Source organism: Protomyctophum bolini, assembly GCF_963924005.1.
Source record: "Protomyctophum bolini genome assembly, chromosome: 18".
Taxonomy (NCBI): domain Eukaryota; kingdom Metazoa; phylum Chordata; class Actinopteri; order Myctophiformes; family Myctophidae; genus Protomyctophum; species Protomyctophum bolini.
In genome coordinates this window covers 8,580,540-8,602,024 of record NC_137879.1, presented here as the reverse complement: position 1 = coordinate 8,602,024, position 21,485 = coordinate 8,580,540, and the positions used below count along the sequence as shown (strand labels likewise).

The window sequence follows — 21,485 nt, the reverse complement described above, 5'->3', positions numbered from 1 at the left end:
GCACAAATCTTTCAATATAATATTATTCTTTCAGAGGACTTTTTATTTATTTCGATGTCAGGTCTAAATGGGTTAATAGTCCGGAAACCTTGTATCTCCATGCACATTAAAACTAGAGCTGGGACTCGATTAAAAATTTTAATCTAATTAATCAGAGGCTTTGTAATTAATTAATCTCGATTAATCACATTTTAATCGCATATCATTATTTGAACCGAGAACAGTGAGAGAGCTATTTTTTTTAATGTATTTTGGTATACTAGTGAATCAATGAATAGTGAATACATAAGTTTAAGCAATAGAACATTGTTTTTGTAGTAATAATAGGGGTAATAATATCTCAAATGTAATAATTTATATAGAGCTTTTCTGAGTACCCAAAAATACTTTACAAGGGAGACATGATAAATCAAAAACAACTTTATATGGGGGAAAACACTAAGGAATGAAGCACCATAGAACTCCTCCTGAGTCCTAACTATGCTATGGACCAGAGCTACTGTTGATGACGTTAGCTTCCAGGCTAGGCTCGGTGCAACATGCTTCGCATCGAGCCGATACTGAAAGAAATTCAACAAAATAACGCGTTAAAGTCCCGGCCCTAATTTAAACGTTCAATAGTTCTTTAAATATATATATATATTTTGTAAATTCATTCTCTAGTCTATAAGCTCACAAGGCTGTAGATCAGCTTCAGTGTCTGTGGGGTTTATGAATATTGAACCAAAGAAAAGCTGCTATAAGCAATAATATGTCAAAACTATAATGCCTTTTTATTTATTTTTTGTATTTAGACAGCCAGCAATGAGTAAAACGCTTAAAAACAATGTAGTCTCTGTGACACATCTTAGCTTTAGAAACGGGTAGATTCATTGGTACTCCTGAGGAGGACAGAGTCTGTCTTGTGTGTGATTTAAAATAAATTGAAAATGAAATTCATCTTTTGTTTTACTGCCCGTTATATGAAGAATTAAGACATGTATTATTTTGTAAAATGACAACCATCTGTGCTGACTTTTTCTGGTTGGAGGACTATGAAAAACTGGAATTGTGTTTTAGGAAAGGTACTTTTGCTTTGGCAGACTTTTTATGCAGGGCGTGGGAAATAAGGCAGAATGTTTTGTTTGTGTAAAAAAAAGGGGAAAAAAAGGGAATATCAACAAAACATATCTGTTTATTGTACACAATGCAATATTGAATGCAATGATATGGTGTGTCCTGTAAGTCCATGTGGGCTGGGCGCCTTTGGTGCATGACACAAAAATAAAGAAATCTATCTATCTATCTAGTGGCCATAATCTGCATTCAAAGATGTCCCTAGAAGCTTTAATTGTCATTGGTCTGTTTTTGGGAGCGTTTTACCCATTGCTGGCTGTCTCTGAATACAAAAAAAAAAGAAGAAAAGGGTCATTCAAATTTCTACATATTATTGCTTATAGCAGCTTTAAGACTAACACTAAGCCTTGCGACTAAATGTATTGGGAACACAGGTTATTTTTCTCCCAATTTCTGAAAAGTAGGCCTATATGTACCTTTTGGACATACATGGTTTCCACCCGACAGCACCAATATGCAGCATCTCTCTTGTTTCTCCCCCACAGTCCCAGAAGCAGAATATCGATCTGACCAGGCAGGCCAAGTTCGCCTCCACTCCCTCCTTCGCTCTGTTTGTGACGCTGAAGAATGTGGTGTGTAAGATCGGCGAGGACGCAGAGGTCCTCATGTCCCTGTACGACCCTGTGGAGTCCAAGTTCATCAGGTACACGCACGCACGCACGCACGCACGCATATTCGATTAAATCGCTTGATCATCACAATCACTTTAACACCTTAAGTGACTGGGGTTATTTAATCCATTAAATTATAGCGCCCAGTGATTTATAGCAGCGGACCACTGCTAGCGACTGGACCGCGGTGGGCCGTCTAACACAGGATATATTTGGCCCTCACAAGTATAGATAATAAGCACGCACACATACACACTAACACACGCACGCACACACACTAACACACGCACGCACTAACTAACACAATTCCCAGTAGAGAACGTGCCTCTGCACTAAAACACAGCCTCGGCACTCGGCGGGATTTGGTTTTATTGTTTCCGGATTTGTGACAAGAAATTACATAATAATAGAGCAGGTCTAGCCGTGCCTGTTGTTGTTGTTGTTGTTGTTTTGTTCCAAACAAGCCGTGAGGCTAGATTACAACTCCCTGCCTCGCTCCGCTTTGAGTGCAGTCGGCCTCGCTCGCCTGGGTGGGATAATCTCCTTACTGAGGCTCCCAATGAGCCGTTTGCCCACGCACAATCGAAAGGTCGAGTCATGTTTGCTTTTTTTTCTTCCCCCCTTCAGTGGTACAGAAGTACTTCTTTAGTAATGTTTTACTTTAAGTAAAAGTAACGGTACAACATAAACCACAGTTGCCTTGCGAGTAAAGGGCCTGTATTAAAAATTTGAAAAAGCACATACTGTAAGAATATACAGTACCAAAGTGCCAAGAAAACTCAGTTTTTTGATAATTGCCTGATCTAGTTTAAGCCTATCCGGTGTTTTGAGGTTGTAGATTGGCTATTGTTAATAGCCAAACACATAAATTGCTTGATTGGTTGATGCATGTTTTATAACAATAATGTAGGGATGCACCGAAAGGGGAAATTCTTGGCCTAAACCTAATACCGAATATAGGAAACAGTTGGCGGAAAACCGAATATCCGAATATGATCAATATTATATATCTTTTTACCTACCATTGCTGTCATGGCTGCACCTTAAATCTACCTGATTTATGGCAAAATAATGGTTATGGCAAAGCTTAACTTAAATAATAATCACTATTATGGGTTCATAAAACATTTATTCAGCTCTTTTGAATGCATTAATTGCATACAATATTCTGTGATATATTTTCTGCCTATTTGGGCCGAAACTGAATAGGCCGAAAATGCATTTTTAGGCATTTTCTGCCGAAAAATGTCTGTGGACGAATATTCGGTGCATACTAAAATACCCCACCGTTCCTCCCCCCCCCCCCCCCCATCTCCTTCCCAGTGAAAACTACCTTGTGAAATGGTCCAGCTCCGGCCTGGTCAAAGACATCGACCAGCTTCATAACCTGCGGGCCGTCTTCACGGTAAGTGTGTACTTTCGGCCCAGGTGCTTGTGCATCTGTGTACGCATCTGTGTTTACTCGTTGTGTATGCGTGTTACTGTATGCGAGCAGACGCATGCAGACGCCTTTGTCTGTACACACCGTTCGCCCCGTTAGTCCTCTGCTGTTGATTCAGTTATGCTATACGAGGGACGTGACGCCAGGCCTTGTTTGCAGAGCCGGTGTATTTGTTAACCCATTCTGACCTGAGATCAGATTCATAACGAGGTTTCCACTGGACACACACTGGTCTGATGAACCCATTCTGACCTGAGATCAGATTCTAAAAAATGTCAGTCGCTCTTCGATTTTTCAAAAATAGCAGACCTACAAGCTCGTAGCGCGCCACTCGGTGGCGCGCTATGAGCTTGTAGATCTGCTATTTTTCAATAGCTAAAGCATAACATGATGCCAACACCAAGATGGGTTCCCGTTCAGAATGGGTTAAGCTGCGTGAGACGGGGCTCAGCTGGCCGTGTGTGTGTTTACTGTGCCACTCACCTCTCTCTAATGGGAGCCCAAGGGCACCGGGGGTCGGCCTCCACCCACGGAGGACCCTTTAGCCCCCACACGCCTACAGGAACACCCACGGAGGACCCTTTAGCCCCCACACGCCTACAGGAACACCCACAGAGGACCCTTTAGCCCCCACACGCCTACAGGAACACCCACGGAGGACCCTTTAGCCCCCACACGCCTACAGGAACACCCACGGAGGACCCTTTAGCCCCCACACGCCTATAGGAACACCCACGGAGGACCCTTTAGCCCCCACACGCCTACAGGAACACCCACGGAGGACCCTTTAGCCCCCACACGCCTATAGGAACACCCACGGAGGACCCTTTAGCCCCCACACGCCTACAGGAACACCCACGGAGGACCCTTTAGCCCCCACACGCCTATAGGAACACCCACGGAGGACCCTTTAGCCCCCACACGCCTACAGGAACACCCACGGAGGACCCTTTAGCCCCCACACGCCTATAGGAACACCCACGGAGGACCCTTTAGCCCCCACAACGCCTACAGGAACACCCACGGAGGACCCTTTAGCCCCCACACGCCTATAGGAACACCCACGGAGGACCCTTTAGCCCCCACACGCCTATAGGAACACCCACGGAGGACCCTTTAGCCCCCACACGCCTACAGGAACACCCACGGAGGACCCTTTAGCCCCCACACGCCTATAGGAACACCCACGGAGGACCCTTTAGCCCCCACACGCCTACAGGACACACACAATCACAACACAGGCAATTAACAGATCAGACCAAACATGGTGCAGTACCAAAAAAAGTTATTTAATCCAATATTCTACGCTGCCGATATTGTTTTATTACCTTTAGAGCATAGTACGCTGAAGTATTTGCAGCTTTCATCAACCACAAATATGGTCCGTTGGTTTGTTATGGTCAGAATCACCATGACAATGCGAAACGAAACCAATTTGCACAGCTTGTTGTAGTCCAAACAAACGGCCCGTCCACTTGCATTGGGCTCATTTTCCCAGAAGCCCAGAGAATGCGATGGCTTCGTCACCAGGTCCGGGACAATTATTTATTTTAAAACGGCGAATTAAACGCATTAAACAAATGTTACGCGCGGTGGAACCCTGGATTAAACAATTTAAAGCCCTGAAAGTGTTAATGAAAAGCTTCCAGCGATTGATTGATTCGTTCCGTTGCTTAATAAACACCCCGGCGAGGCGTTCAATCCACATAAACTTTGCCGGGGGGAGGGGGGGGGGTGATTTGTCAACATCGGATCGAAACGAATGATACAGAATCTGATTGTAATGTAATGGTTCTGCAAGGGAAATGTTTACTTTTCAGACATTGCTTTTTGGTGGGTTGCCTCAAGTTAATCAAAAGAAACGAGAAGAGCCCGCGCAGCTTAACATGGCTCTGTTAAGTCAATACTTTGAGTTTGACTGTGCAAAGCAGCAAACAAACAAACACCGTGTTTCGTTCCCAGCCGAGTCGCAGGTGTCACCTGAGAAAGACACGGTGTGCAATAAACACAGAACTAAACCTTGATGATGCTTCTAAACCAACATCACTAAACCAGGGGATATGTTCTCGCTCCTGATTGTTTCTGTGATGTTTGTCCTGTAATGTCTAACATTTTGTAATGTACGTCTTGTCTGCTTGAACGGTTTTGACCTGAGATCAGATTCTAAAAATGTCTTCTACATCCTGACAGTTTTCTGAAAAAGCTATGTTTCTATGTCAGTCGTTCTTCGATTAAAAATAAATAAATAGCAGACCTACAAGCTTGTGAGCTTGTAGATCTGCTCTTTTTCAATAGCTAAAGAAAAACATAATGCTAACACCAAAAGGGGTTCCCGCCCAAAATGGGTTAAGCTTGGTGCCTTGCATGGTTTCCCCCGGTGTGTGAATGGGTGAATGTAATGCACATTCTCTGTAAAGCGCTTTAGATAAAGGCGCTATATAAATGCACCATTTACCATTTACCATGTCCATGACACCACCCCTCTGTTGACTTCCTACCAGGACCTGGGCAGTGAAGACCTGAAGAGAGAGAAGATCAGCTTCGTGTGTCAGATTGTGCGCGTGGGGCGCATGGAGCTACGAGACAACAACGCCAAGAAGCTGACCTCAGGCCTGCGGAGACCTTTCGGAGTGGCAGGTAAGCTGGACTTTAACTTTTTTATCCCACGATTTTGTAACCCATTTTTCACCCCTGTGTCAATTATCTAATCATCCTGGACTCTACACACCCTCCACCAACCTAGTCCCCATATATGGGGGACATGGGGCGAGCAACGGACTTGAACTCATGCTTCCTTCATGCCTGAGTGTCCAAGTTGCTCCTTTACACCTGACGGGGGAGTTTCCCCGGTTGGACGTAGCGCGTGGAAGGAACACGTTATTCCAACCAGTTCCTTTCCCCTCCATCAGGGGCCCTGGCTGGCCAGGGGGAGGCAGTGTAGAGACCAGGATTACTGCATGTTTTTTGTGAGGGTACGTACCTACCCTAGGGGACACGGGGAGAACATGCACACAGAAGCTGGACTTTTATGCAGCGTGTCGACAGGTGTTTGGGTTCTGTGATTCCTGAGAGCGACTTGTGTTTCGTTATACGTAGACGCGCACGCCGGCACGGCTGAGTGTCTATTCTGCGCTGTGCCTTCACGCCTGGCGTTTTTTATCTGGACATAGGCCTGTCTCACAGCCCTTCCCCGCCCCCTTTCCACGCCCCCTTTCCACGCCCCCCTTTCCACGCCCCCTTTCCAGACCTAGTGGTGTTGACGTGACGTCACTCCATAGACATTACATGTTAAAAGACCTACATTCAGAAGCCATAAACAACGCTTTTTCTGAAGGTTAAACTTTATTCCATTTGGTTTAGCGGTCTTAACATCTTGTGTTCTTCATAATAATATTGGTCTTTTACATTTTAACATTTTGGAAACGGCCTTAAATGAAAGAGAAAGCAGGTATAGGGATGTAGCTCTGGTGCATGATTAAGGCTATATGGACCAGAGCTACATCCCTACCTGCTTTCTCTGTGCCATTTAAGGCCGTTTCCAAATGTTAAAATGTGGCTGTGAGACAGGCCTATTTCATTTCATTGAACGCAGCATGCATTTTCAGCTGGGATAAAAAATGGTTTGGCCTTTTAGCATATAACAAGTCGTAATCTTGTCGAGCCACGTGAACCGTAACCTTGTAGTTACATTCCAATTAGAGGATTCGTTTCAAACGGAGTGCTTAACCCATTCTGAACGGGAACCCATTCTGGTGTTGGCATCATGTTATGCTTTAGCTATTGAAAAATAGCAGATCTACAAGCTCATATCGCGCCACCGAGTGGCGCGATATGAGCTTGTAGGTCTGCTATTTTTGAAAAATTCGAAGAACGACTGACATTTTTAGAATCTGATCTCGGGTCAGAATGGGTTCATCAGACCAGTGTGTGTGTCCAGTGGAAACCTTGTATGAATCTGATCTCAGGTCAGAATGGGTTAAAGTAGAACTTGGGAACCTGGCACAGCTTGGGTTTTCCATATGTCTAAAGCCCTCAAGAGTTGCACCCATGCATCGCCTTACCGTTGAATAATTAATGTACCCAGGCCCTTTGCCCAGTCAAATAAATACATTTGGCCAAAATTCAGGAATATCTACATAGGCTGAAGTCGAAATAGGAATTAGATCTTGATTTGTCCCCCCCTGCGGGCGCGCTGCCAACTCCATCTTAAACTAATTAGATTGGCATCTTGCCCGCCGGTTCTCCAACAGAGAAAATGATGCTCCTCTCACTCCGGTCTCTTAGCTCAGCACCACTTGAAGAGAGAGAAGATGACAAGTTGATTTACGATGCCTCGTCTGCAGGCGTGCCAATGTCAATGCCACCGCACGGAGCTGCTTGAAACCACCTCAACCCCGTACTTAGTTGATCAGAGAAGTGCCCCGGGGCTCTATACCAGTAGCCCCCCCCGTCCCCCCCCTGCTTTCGCCGTGTGCTAAATATCCTTGCCAAAAATAGCCCATCGACGAGTTCTCAATGCATCACGTTCTGAGATTGTAGATCTTGCTGCTCTTTCGCTGAATGTTTCGGCCCCGGAATAGAAAGATACTTGCGTTTCAGTGGTGAAGAACTGTTGGAAAGATGGCTGACCCGAGGCTCTAGGGTGGAAGGCATTAAAGGCATCATAGCTGCTGCAGGGAACTGTACAATATATAACGATAGTATATTAGATAGCTCTAGGGAACTACAGTATACAGTAACAGAAGTATGAAAGCGTCACAGCTGCTCTAGGGAACTGTAACTAACCGAAGGCCAGGCAGAGATCAGCCATCATTTCTTTGACATGTTTTTCTCTCTCAGTGTTTTTGAAGTCGGATCAGAGGACATTTCTCGACATCCCTGTAGTCTGTGGGGCTCATAGAAATCAAAGCATGGATGCCATGCCACCCCCAAACCCCCCCCCCCCCCCCAAGCACACATTAGAGATGGTCAAAGATGCCAGGCTGGGAGGCTGAGGCGAGGGGAAGGCCTGGGGTAACATGAAGAAGATGGGGATGGCCTCGTGCTTGATGGCTTGCAGTTGAACCCCTGTCTCTTCAAAGCTGTGCTTTTCAACCGTTTTCATATCAATCATTATTTATTCAGCATTTGAGCCACGGACCGCCATTTGATGAGATTTTGCCTCTCGGAACCAAAACGAAAGAATATTTTGTTATTGGTTGATAAGATTTTATCCAATGTCCATGCTGTATTGATGTTGGTACCATTAGGAGAGGAGATAGGCAAATGTTGATCAAAATAACAATTATTTTTTTTACATTCTCTAATTATTTAGGCTTCTTGTAAATTAACTAATGCAGATTATAACAATAATTGAACTCTTGCGAGTGTAAAATGAAACCAAATGGACCCTTGAAGGGTCCACTTGAAGGGTCCATACTCCATTCAAACCACTGCTTTGAAGGAGTAAGATCCCTCAAAAAGTGACTCATGTTCTATCAATTTCACACCCCTTGAAGCCTTGAATTCATGGCAAATTTGATGGCCGGCTAAAATAGTCTCAATTGAGTCTCCTTTGAGACGCAGCTGGTCATCAAATTATTGGCTTAGGAATGTGACAAAAACAGAAAAAAAGAAGAAATATCCATGAATTCAAGGCTTCATGGGAAGTCAATTAGTGGGTGAACTACTACTCCTTTTAACAACTAGCACGATAGCATACTGTGCCTACTCTGTAGGGAACATTCGCAGAAACGTTTCGAATTTGAGAAAGCCCGTAGGGGCGAAACGTTGTTCTATGTAGGGTTGAAATAAATGACGGGGGGAGCAGAATTATATCGTGTGCGGACATTCCACTTTATCTTCATTTGATCACTTTTTGGGTCTAGAACAACCGTATTTAAAAACTGAGATGGGCATATCGTAATCGTTTTCCTCCTTTTACTTAACCCATTCTGGGCGGGAACCCCTTTTGGTGTTTTAAACATTATGTTATAATTTCGCTATTGAAAAATAGCAGATCTACAAGCTCATAGCGCGCCACCGAGTGGCGCGCTACGAGCTTGTAGGTCTGCTATTTTTTTTTAAATCGTGAAAATGTGGCGCAAATTTGGAATATATATATTTTTTCCGAACGAACGTTTTTAACTCAAATCTTTGCTTCTGGGGAGGTCCCTGAAACAACATATTTTCAGATGGGGGGGGTCGGCGTACAAATACATATAATTTTTGGGGTCCTTGAAATGAAAAGGGTTGAGAACCACTGATATAGAAATAGGGGTTTTTCTGAAAACTGTCATGATTTACAGTAGGCCTTTTTTTTAGGATCGAACTTAGGTCTAAATGGTTTAACCCATTCTGACCTGAGATCAGATTCATACCAGGTTTCCACTAGACACACACTGGTCTGATCAACCCATTCTGACCTGAGATCAGATTAAAAAAAATGTCAGTCGTTCTTCGATTTTTCAAAAATAGCAGACCTACAAGCTCGTAGCGCGCCACTCGGTGGCGCGCTATGAGCTTGTAGATCTGCTATTTTTCAATAGCTAAAGCACGACATGATGCTAACACCAAAATGGGTTCCCGGTCAGAATGGGTTAAGTGGTTAACCTAACACCCCCCCCTTTGTCTTCCCCACAGTCATGGACGTCACGGACATCATAACGGGCAAAATGGACGACGAGGACAAGCAGCATTTCATCCCCTTCCAGCCGTAAGTGCAGAGAGAGAGAGAGAGAACGAGGCAGCCCCTCATTAAGCATCGATTAGTGCTTCACATTCAGACACCACAACCAGTGGCTTTGGAATAATGATGCACGTTGGAGGAGGGGGCAGTGCAACGCTGACACATACTGGGCCCATTATGTCCTTGGTTGGTAGCTGTCTGGGACTGTAGGACTACAACTATGTCTGCCCCGTTGTCTGGGACTATAGGACTACAACTATGGATTATTTTATTAGCAGTTATTTGATTTGATTTTCTTTTTTTATGCAGTTTTTTTTTTTGTAAATATTTTTTTTACAATAATACTTGGACGGATTGATTTACCTCAAGCTACATTGTGGTACAACAAAAATACTGAAAATATAATCTACAAGCTCACATGATGTGAGCAATTACAGTTTTTTTCCCTAACTTCTCCCTATAATAGGGATTGATTTTGAAATTATCGATTATGTTTTTTCCCCCCCCCCGCCTAATTGACACCCTTCTGTGTGTTTTAAAGATGGCTGCAGTGGCTGTGTGTGGCCCTTCCCTTTCCCCCCCCCCCTAGCTCCTGGAAAGACTGTAATCCTTGACACCTGATTAGCAGGCTTTTAAAAGGCAGTCGAAGCTCCAACTATTCCCTGCAGACTCAATTAAGACAATCTCATTAACTTGCCGCCACTCCGGTTGGGGGGGACGGCACGCAGAGCCGAGCCAGGGCTAACCTTAACCCATTCTGACCTGAGATCAGATTCATACGAGGTTTCCACTGGACACACACTGGTCTGATTAACCCATTCTGACCTGAGATCAGATTTAAAAAAATGTCAGTCGTTCTTCGATTTTTCAAAAATAGCAGACCTACAAGCTCGTAGCGCGCCACTCGGTGGCGCGCTATGAGCTTGTAGATCTGCTATTTTTCAATAGCTAAAGCACGACATGATGCCAACACCAAAATGGGTTCCCGTTCAGAATGGGTTAACGTGATTTCCTGTATAATTGGAAATGCTTCAGATACGAGCCATTTAACTGGCAGATCACCATCGGTTAACGGGTTTTTATCTGCGGGCATAAATCGTCCAAATTAGAGCCTTCCGCTGCGAATAAATGCCTCAAGCATGTACGTACGCGTGTATGAACTATACGGGCCGAATATTTACCTGCCGGGTGATTCTTGCTGTCATAATTAGTTTGCTTGGGTTGTAGTTAAAGGTTAAATCTCTATATTCAGATGGTAATCATTGTTAGAATAGAGCAGTGCTTCTCAACCTTTTCAGGCTGTGACCCCATTCCATCCCGATAAGAACTTGGAATTGTAGGAGTCGAGGCATTACATTTTAGTTTGACTTGGTTCCAACAGATACATATTGTGAAAATAGCAGTTCGTTGTGAGGCGTTGTGAGCTTGTAGATCGGCTCTTTTCACATTTTCTGCCTCTTTTTTTAAATATTTGACAATTTGGCCAATACAAATACAAGCTCATAGCGCGCCACCGAGTGGCGCGCTACGAGCTTGTAGTTCTGCTATTTTTGAAAAATCGTGAAAATGCGGGACAAATCTTTGAATATCTTTCAGAAAACTTTTTCGACGTCAGGCCTAAACGTGTCTTAAAAGTCCTTAATTGGTCACTTCACTGTCACCTGGTGATCCCTCCTGTGGCCCCCATAGGTTGAGAACCACTGCTACATAGTGTTTGTTCAGTAACAGGGGCCACGTGTCCCTGTCTGTCTGTCTGTCTGCCTGTCTCTCCATCTCTTTAACCAATTAAACCCCACATGTTGTCGAGCAGCAAGGTGCAGATGTTCATTAGACGTTGTCACAGCCCTGCATGGGCCCTCCTGGCCCTCCCTCCCCCTGTCCCCCCACTCTTCTGTCATCTGTCACTCTCTTTCTGAGTCTGCCACAGCGCGGATGCTACACGCACGCACCTCTCTCTCTCTCTCTCTCTCTCTCTCTCTCTCTCCCTCTGCTGCTGCTGTGTCCCAGCTGCGAAACACGTGGCCCTTTCCCAAAATCACATCTGCTCCCCTCTCTCTTCCACTCTATGTCTCCGCCTGTCTTCAGTCTATTCTGATCTATTCTCTGCACTTGAACCCCTTCAATTTCCCAAAAAAAAAAACATACATCGGTTTTCTTTAATTTGTTGTTAAGCAAAACGGAAATGCATGACTGTGTTGGTGGGATTAGATGTGGTGATGGTTCTCATGTCGAGGAACCGCCACATTAATATGTATTTGGAGGCGGGTGTGTTTTGGCCGGCGTGCAGACGCTGTCTGTCTGCTATTTATTTTCAAATCACCAAAATTTAGATAGAGCTGAAGTGGTTAATGTATTGTATTACAAACAAGTAAAAAGTACAATATTTACCTTACTTTGGAGTAGAAGTAAAAGTATTGAAAATTGGTTCCAAATACTCCAGTAAAGTAAAATACCTCGAGACTTTACAGTACTTGAGTAAATGCACTTTACACCACTGGGCACATCCTTTCTTGAGGGGCCTGATCCAGACGTCTCACTCTGTCTATACCTGTTGGCCATCATCTGCTACATCAGTGGTTCTCAACCCTTTTCATATCACGCTCCATTATGTATTGTATTTGCTCAAATGGTGAATAAATAATGGGCCTCGATATGAAATGGGTTAACCCATTCTGACCTGAGATCAGATTCATACGAGGTTTCCACGGGACACACATTGGTCTGATTAACCCATTCTGACCTGAGATCAGATTCTAAAAATGTCAGTCGTTCTTCAAATTTTTCAAAAATAGCAGACCTACAAGCTCGTATCGCGCCACTCGGTGGCGCGATATGAGCTTGTAGATCTGCTGTTTTTCAATAGCTAAAGCATAACATGATGCCAACACCAAAATGGGTGCCCGGTCAGAATGGGTTAAAAACCACTGTGCTAAATGATTGTCTTTCTCTCTCTCTTGTGTCTTCTCCTCCATCGTCGTCACCCTATCCCGGCTTCACTGTTATAACCGGGCTAACATTTTTTGGCTCTTCGTCTCTTGTCCGTGGTGTTGGCGTCACCGTACGGTGTGTCTCTCCCTTCCTTCTCCTCCTCCTCATCCTTCTCCTCTGCCTCTCTCTCTCTCTCTCATCCCATCACCTTCACAATCACGTTACCCTCTCTGGCACCTTCCTTTGCCCCATTCCTTTCTCCTCTTCTTTACACTTCCTTTCTCCTTGTCTTCCTCCCTCTCCCTCCTCTGTGGCGTTTTTTTTTTTTTTTTTTTTTTGCCTGTTGTGTGAACACCTGCAGGCTAGCGTTGGATGACGCCATGCTTCGCCACAAGCAGCTGAACATCTCCCGTTTTTCACCCAGGGTGGCGGGAGAGAACGACTTCCTCCAGACGGTCATCAACAAGGTGATCGCCGCCAAGGAGGTCAACCACAAGGGCCAAGGTATATATATATATATATATATTTGATTTGATTTTGATTTGATTTATTTGATATATTCACGATACAATTCATAGAAGAGCATTACAGAAATCATCAGGATTGCACAAAAAGTCAGAGGACTTATTTCCATTGTGATCCAAATAAATATATAAATAGTTACAGTATATGACAAGAAGAACATGTGTACTAACATTACAATACTATTGACATTTACGACCGGCCATCATAGATCAATAAACAAAAGACAACAAATGGATACAAATAGATAAACACAGCACTATACTAACTTGCCCATCAGCCACTTTTTCATACATATTTCAACATATTTTTGAAAATGTTCAAAGACTGAGCACATTTAACTTCCCTTGGGATTTTGTTCCAATCCTCCACCCCTATATATGCCATATATCTATACTGTAGTGTATATGCACCGGTGATTTTGACAGCGAATGTTTGATTCAGTTTTTATAGCAAAAGGCCGATGGCTGCACACCTCAAAAGGCTGGTGACAGGTGGAGCATATCATGAAAAGGGTATCTTTGAAAGACAAAGAAGATGTTGCTCTTTATTAAGCTCATTACCTTCTGACTCACTGTGGGGGTGTGGTCTATAATGGTTTGGTGGCTATGTCCTGATGAAGGTCCAAGTGACCCAAACGTCCACCTAATAAAGAGCAACGTGTTTTTGTGATGTCTGGCGGTGTGCGGGACTAGCCTGGCTAATTAGCCAGACTGATATCACACAACACTGTCGCGCACCTCTTCTTTGTCTTTCAAAGATACCCTTTTCATTATATGATTCAGTTTTTAGTCATTGTCATAGACAAAACAAAAGTAAGTACCGGCAAGCCTTGCCGAGCCATGAGGCCCAAAATCGCCTCTCCTGTTTCTGTAGCGTGAGTCAGATTCTGGTTCCTAACGGTATAAATAAATACCTTTGGCCACTGAGAAAAGTTTGAAACCTGGTATTTATTTATATTATCATATACTGTCCTCCGATGTCCCACAATCCTCTCCGCTCTCTCTCCGCTCTCTCTCTCTCTGTCTGATGTTACCTCTTCATGTCAATGAACAAGCCTCATTATAAATCAGTGCTTGCGCTATAAATACAGTGTGCCATATCACCATGGCTACAGGATCCATAATAAATCCATAAATACAGTGTGCCGTTACTGCCGTATCACCATGGCTACAGGATCCAAGTAATTCAGTTGTTAATTAAGCCGACGATTCATCTGCAAATCCTTGATTTTTCTTTTCATTCTCCTTCCTTTTTTTCCCCGTCATTGATTTCGCGTCCTTGGCTAGAATGTCAATGATTGTGTGTGTGTGTGGTGGGGAGTGGTAGAAACATGTGGAGTTGTGGACAGCCTCTACGTCCACGGTCTTGTTATGTACTATGAAGATGTACTTGGATAAATGCCAGTCCTGGGGTGGGGGGCGTCCAGTGCGGCCAGTCGAGCTGTCGGTCACGCTCACATATCAAAAGGCTTCCAGCTAAGTGCTGGAGAGGCAGATCTGTCACTCAGAGCCGCTGTTATTATTGGCCCTCCGTAGTGGAGGCCTGGATAAAGACAACAACACAAGGACAGTGGTGGAAAGTAGCTAAGTGCAGATATTTTCTCAAGTACTGCACTTACAGTAAGTACAGTAACTAACGGCCCCTACAGACTGTAGGAGTTTTAAAGTTGTCGGCGAGTCATGAGATCGTTATGTATTTCACACTACAGGAGTCTTAAAACAAAATCGACTGTCATATCTTTGTGGCTTTCACACCATTGATAGCCGACTACTATAGGCAATATTAGGCATCACACACTGCAAGAGATCACCAAGATGCCATACATATAGGCTACTGTACAATAATCAGGGGTGCCCAAAAGGTAGATCGCTACCAGTAGATCGCAAAGGCTGTGCAGGTAGATCACCTGACATGCCCCTAAATAATAATTAATTTAAATATTTAAAAAAACTATTTTTGGCATGTGCCACTTGAATTAAATTGACTTGATTGATTGACATCAAAAAGGGCCTGTCAGCTCAAACCCATAATGCAATACTTTGTTTTCAAGAATGTTGCTGTGCACAATGCCGGTAGAATTACAAAACCCTTACCGGTTCCATTTGTCTCCCTCTATTTACCATTCCAAGTGCATTATACTGTACGCAATGCCAGAACCCCTATTCCAAAGCCACCCCAGGTACATTTTTAAACTACAGTATTTTCAGCAATGGAATTATATTTTTTTCGGTGGGTACCGGTAGATCTTGTTGAGCTGGTCATTTTAAAAGTAGCGCTCAAGTCAAAAAAGTGTGGGCACCCCTGGGCTACATATAGGCTACATCATTAGTTTTTTATTCAAATTAGCCCTTCACTAAATCCCACCCCAAAAAGCGATTGTCCAATGCCAATCCAAATAGTTGCTAGATATTCAGAAACGGTCAGAAAGGTGTCGGCGAGCCTATGCATTTGAAAACTTTAAACGGGACATTCTGCATAATTACTACTTTTACTTTTGGTACTTTAAGTACATTTTGTTGCCAATACTTTTGAACTTTTAGCCAAGTACATTTTGAATTCCGGACATTTACTTGTACATTTGACAAAAAGAGGACAAGCCACTGTTGTTCCATTGCGTTCGCATATGCGTCCCCTGAGAGGCGCCCTTTGTTTCACAATTAGTTCCACACCGTGACCCTCCTCTGCTGCGTCACAGCCACAGGTCAGCCTCCCTGCCCAATTATTTGAAGCTGGAACATAACCGGTCACCTCGCGCTCCGTGCAGAATAATCTGAATGTCTCACCTGAAATGTCACCAGTTTTGGCACAAAGTAACAAAACTTCACAGCCAGGCAGAGGGACAGGAACACGTCTCCTCTTAAGGGCCAAAGGTCCTAAAAAGGCTTTTGTTCGTTTTTGAAGTGTCGAAGAGGAAAGCGGTGTTATGCAACGATTCAGCTTTGTTCATGTCCTGCCACCGGTTCAGGTCTCTCTCCAATATACTTTTAATTGCATTTTTGTATCTACAGTACGCCTTTGTTCTGTTTGTTCTGTTTTCTAATCACATCCTGGAGAGTAGCTTAAATTTTTACAGGATTTGCTCTTCTCCTCTCTCTCTCTTTCTCTCCTTTGAAGTCTTGCGTAACCAGGCAATCGTTGATCTCTGCCTACTGTCTGAAACGTCATCTTAATTCAATGTAGGGGGTTAGAAGTGTGTGCAAACAATTGGGGAATGTTCAAAATAAATTCCTTCGCCGTGCTAATGCAAAGACTGGTTGGGTGCTTTTTCACATTCGTTACGGTTTGTTACGGCTTTCAAAGTAGTACTGTACAGGCAGGTGTAGGTTTGTCTGCTCTCTTTAACCATACATTGACTGTGTTTCCCTGGGTCCGCTTCCCTCTCGTCCCCACCAGGTCTGTGGGTCACTCTGAAGCTGCTTCCCGGAGACATCCACCAGATCAGGAAGGACTTCCCTCACCTGGTGGACCGCTCCACCGCCGTGGCCCGCAAGATGGGCTTCCCCGAGATCATCATGCCAGGTTAGAGAGAGGCTTCCTTTTCCCCAAAGCAGTGGTTTTCAACCCATTTCATATCGAGGTCCATTTTTTATTGTGCAATTTGGCCACGGACCACCATTTGATGACACTTAGCCTCTCACACCCAAAACTAAAGAATATTTTGTTGTCGTTGGATAAGATTCGTTCACAACAGGCAAACGTAACAATTCTCCTTCTGCTTCACTAATTGTGTAGATATAAGTAAATGCAGTTGCAGAGAATGAAACCAAATGGACCCGTCCATTTGGTTTCATTTCACGCTCTCACAATTAAAGATGATCTTTAAGTGTTCATTTTTAAGTTTTTAAAGTTTTAAGACATACGGGCACCGGACAGAATGGGATGAGACATGTTTTGATTACGTCATCGCAAAAAGGTCCATCGCTCCGGCGTGCAAAGGGTTCTGGGAAATTGAGTCCCCATTGTTTACAATGGGAGAACTGCATAGCAGCGCTCGGCTGCCCCGTCCTGTCTGTTGTTGTGGTTTTTCAACTACAACAAGCGATTTCACCATTTTTAAAGTGGGTTTTCATGACAAGCAACTCAGCGGTCGGTGCACTGGCTGTTCAAAGGTAACTCTAAACATAGGCAGCCTAGCCTGAAAGACGGCCGTAAATTGTCGGCATTCAAGCTGTTTAAGTGAATACTTCTGACATGTACACATGTCTCCAAGCCCGAGGCACAAAGCAGTGTAGCACCTTGTCACAGATGGTACAAAACTTACTGTCATTTTAAAGACAGTATGTAGTGAAAATACCTGACCTGCGAGGACACACCGCGGTGCGATGTGACACGTTGTGAGCTTGTTGACCTGCTATTTTTGCCATTAGAGGCATTTTTGGTGGCCAAAATGCAGGGTTGAGACTGGCTGAAGCCCAAAGGGCTCCTAGCTGAAGGAAAATGATTCTCTCCAGGGCAGGCATTCAGGACACAATAATGTGAAATAGAAATTATAGCATCGAGTGCAACACTGGTAATACTAATCACATCAGTGGTGTTTGCCTGCCATGTCTGGATCACAGTGACCGTTCAGTGCTCCGTAGCACCTTACCCTAGGTTGCTCTGTCAGCTACATCTCTGGTTCCCAAACACTGTGTCGGGAGTCGGGACCCCTACATTTAGTTTTTAAGTATTATTAAGATCCCGGAGCAGACCAAGGCGCAGATGGAGGGATTTATATCGACTGGCCTTGGAATGTCTCGGGATCCCCCAGGAGGAAGTCACTGATGTTGCTCTGGAGAGGGAAGAAGTCTGGAGCTCTCTGGTGGAGCTGTTGCCCCCGCGACCCGACTACAGATAAGCGGTTGAAGATGGACGGATGGATGGATTTCAAAACATTTTCAAAAAACGTTCCCAAAATGCGCAACATTTTATTTGAAATTTGAATCTAAGAAAAATTCTAAGAAATCTTAAGAAATTCCATAAATTAGAAAAAAGTATTAATGAAAATAGCCGATGTACAAGCTCATAACGTGGCGCAAAGCTACGCGTTGTGAGCTTGTAGATCTGCTATTTTCACTAGTTTCATTGACAAATTGTCAATATATTTTAGTCACAGTTTCAGTCATCATAGCTTAGTTTTAATGTAGCGTTTGTCAGTGAATAAAGGTGATCAAGATATTTCTCTTCCGTGCCTTTTCAAGGTGACGTGCGGAACGACATCTACGTGACGCTGGTCCAGGGGGAGTTCGACAAGGGGAGCAAGACCACGCCGAAGAACGTGGAGGTGACCATGTCCGTCTACGACGAGGATGGCAAGAAACTGGAGGTACTGTAGGAGCATTATTATTATTATTATTATTATTATTATTATTATTTATACGGTTTTTGTGACAGTTCACACAGACTGACATGCATCAAACTCGAACCGGGGGTTTAACCCATTCTGACCTGAGATCAGATTCATACGAGGTTTCCGCTGGACACACACTGGTCTGATTAACCCATTCTGACCTGAGATCAGATTCTAAAAAATGTCAGTCGTTCTTCGATTTTTCAAAAATAGCAGACCTACAAGCTCGTAGCGCGCCACTCGGTGGCGCGCTATGAGCTTGTAGATCTGCTATTTTTCAATAGCTAAAGCATAACATGATGCTAACACCAAAATGGGTTCCCGGACAGAATGGGTTATTATTATTATTATTTATACGATTTTTGTGACAGTTCACACAGACTGACATGCATCAAACTCGAACCGGGGGTTTAAAAAAATATATATATAAATATATGAACCTTTGAATGAGAAAAATATATCCCCTTGAGATGTATCATCTCGTTTTCGAGCAACATACAGCAAATACAGAACAATACAACATTCAAGTACATTCATACATACATAATCGAGGACAAAACTTGGTACATCTGCTATTTTTGAAGATGTTTTATTTAAAAATATATGTGTCTGGCTTACGGTAACCGCTTGGCTGTTCAGGTATTTAACAGCTATTATTTCTCATTTCACCTGGGCTGGAAGAGATACTGCAGAACTCTGCCATGCACTTCTTTGCTCACGTTCACTCGTATTCTCTCTTTTTTTTTAATGTAACCGAAACCCGTGGGGAGCTTTTTGCCAGGGGAGAATTTCACCCACTCTTTTGCACTCCCTTTGGTATAAAAAAAAACAAAACGTGGTTGTTGTTGTTGTTCTGGTGTGACAATAAATTGAAGTTGAGTTGAGTTGGATCATCCGTCAGTGGAGACAACAAGAGCAGATGTGTCTCTGAGACAGCCTGTGATTTACGGGGCTTTCTGTAATCTCACCCGGCTCAGTGCACCACTTAACTCCACCGATGTCTGCCTGCCTGCCTGACTGACTGACTGCTCCTGAGCAGCACCTACACAGGCCACAATGTTCTACCTGCACTTTAACCCATTTAGGCCTGACGTCGAAATTAATTTTTTTTTATACATGTATTTTTTAAACCTCATATCAGTGGTTCTGAATATTTCATGTCAAGGACGTATGTATTTGGCCGCCGACCCCCATCTGAAAATACGTAGTTCCAGGGACCCTCCCCAGAAGCAAAGATTTGAGTTAAAAACATAAAACGGAAATTCCAAATTTGCGACACATTTTCAAGATTTAAAAAAAATAGCAGACCTACAAGCTCGTAGCGCGCCACTCGGTGGCGCGCTATGAGCTTGTAGATCTGCTATTCTTCAATAGCTAAAGCATAACATAATGCTAACACCAAAAGGGGTTCTCGCCCAAAATGGGTTAAAATGCTGCTCACCACCCACAGTCTATGGCACTCCACCCCCTTCCCTACATCCTTGACCTCCTCAAGTCAGAGACGTTCTCTCCCGTTCCCTCGGGTCTAGTCAGTGACGCTTCGGCCTCCTGGAGGGTATACTCAAGAGCGGGCTCCCAAACCAGGGCTTTCTCGGAGGCTTGTAGATTAGCTATTTTCGGCACAGCCACAGTACACCGCAGTACGATGGTATATTCATCTGGTGTGGAATGGCCCTGTATTTGGGCCACAACCTTTATGGTTGTCACGGTAGCCGGCCGGCAGGGCTCAACGCAGCAGGGGCAGAACAACACTCTGGTCTAACTCAGTGGTTCCCACACTTTTTCGTGTCAAGTTAGTACCCCCAAATCAACATGTATTAGGCCACGGACCCCCCCATTTAAAAACATGTGCCAGTGCCCTCGATAAGGGAATATTTTTACGGCTCTAGCAGCGATTTTCACACACATTAGACTATGGACCCCCAGTTTAATGGCATTTCTACCTCCGGTACCCCGATTTATATTGTAAAACCACTGTTAAGTTAGGGTCCATTTGGTTCCATTTGTTCACTCTCAGAGTTACAGACCCATAAGGGTCCATTTGGTTCCAAACTATCATTTAGCTGGGGACCCCCTGGAATTCCCTCAGGTACCCCTGGATGTCCCCGGACCCCACTTTAGGAACCGCTACTGACATCAATAACAATACATGAAAACTTCACTTACTAGTTACTAGTTTATAGATTTTGTTTGTTATTATGAAAGCACTTCAGACCTACTGTAATATATAATTTTGGCAATTTGAAAAATCAAAGGAAAAGCTTGTAGGTCTGCTATTTTCAAAAGGATTTTTTTAAAGAGTTTTTGCATTTCAAAAGTTGTGAATTCGGACCTTCTGCCAAACGAGTACTTTTACTTTCGGTTTTTGGCTTGGGACCCCGTAAATGCCTTGGCCATGTCTCGATTGATTCATGACAATCAATCAATCCAAAAAAATGACATTGATGTCCCGTTAACTTTACCCTTCACCCGCGCGTGCACGCAAACCGCTGGGACTTGATTAACCCATTCTGGGTGGGAACCACTTTTGGTGTTAGCATTATGTTATGCTTTAGCTATTGAAAAATAGCAGATCTACAAGGTCATAGCGCGCCACCGAGTGGCGCGCTACGAGCTTGTAGGTCTGCTATTTTAGAAAAGAACGACTGACATAGAAACATAGCTTTTTCAGAAAACTGTCAGGATGTAGAAGACATTTTTTTAGAATCTGATCTCAGGTCAGAATGGATTAAACGTGTCCAGCTTCCCGACAGGGTGATGGATGAGCTGAAGTGAAGATGGTGATGATGATATACGTCCCAGAGGAGGATGGGAGGGTTCGGTGGAGGCCTCCCGGGGTTGGGGTGCATGCGTGGGGGGATCAGATTG

General features: G+C 44.0%; 1 protein-coding gene across 1 annotated transcript in view; it reads left to right on the top strand.

Moving 5' to 3' along the window:
- dock1 (dedicator of cytokinesis 1) overlaps window positions 1-21,485 on the top strand; it is a 458,484-nt gene that overhangs the window by 50,139 nt on the left and 386,860 nt on the right. The window contains 7 exon segments of the mRNA XM_080789704.1: window positions 1,602-1,759; window positions 3,051-3,132; window positions 5,670-5,805; window positions 9,790-9,862; window positions 13,188-13,267; window positions 16,682-16,807; window positions 18,469-18,593. Of these exon segments, the coding sequence (XP_080645830.1) occupies window positions 1,602-1,759; window positions 3,051-3,132; window positions 5,670-5,805; window positions 9,790-9,862; window positions 13,188-13,267; window positions 16,682-16,807; window positions 18,469-18,593 (780 nt within the window).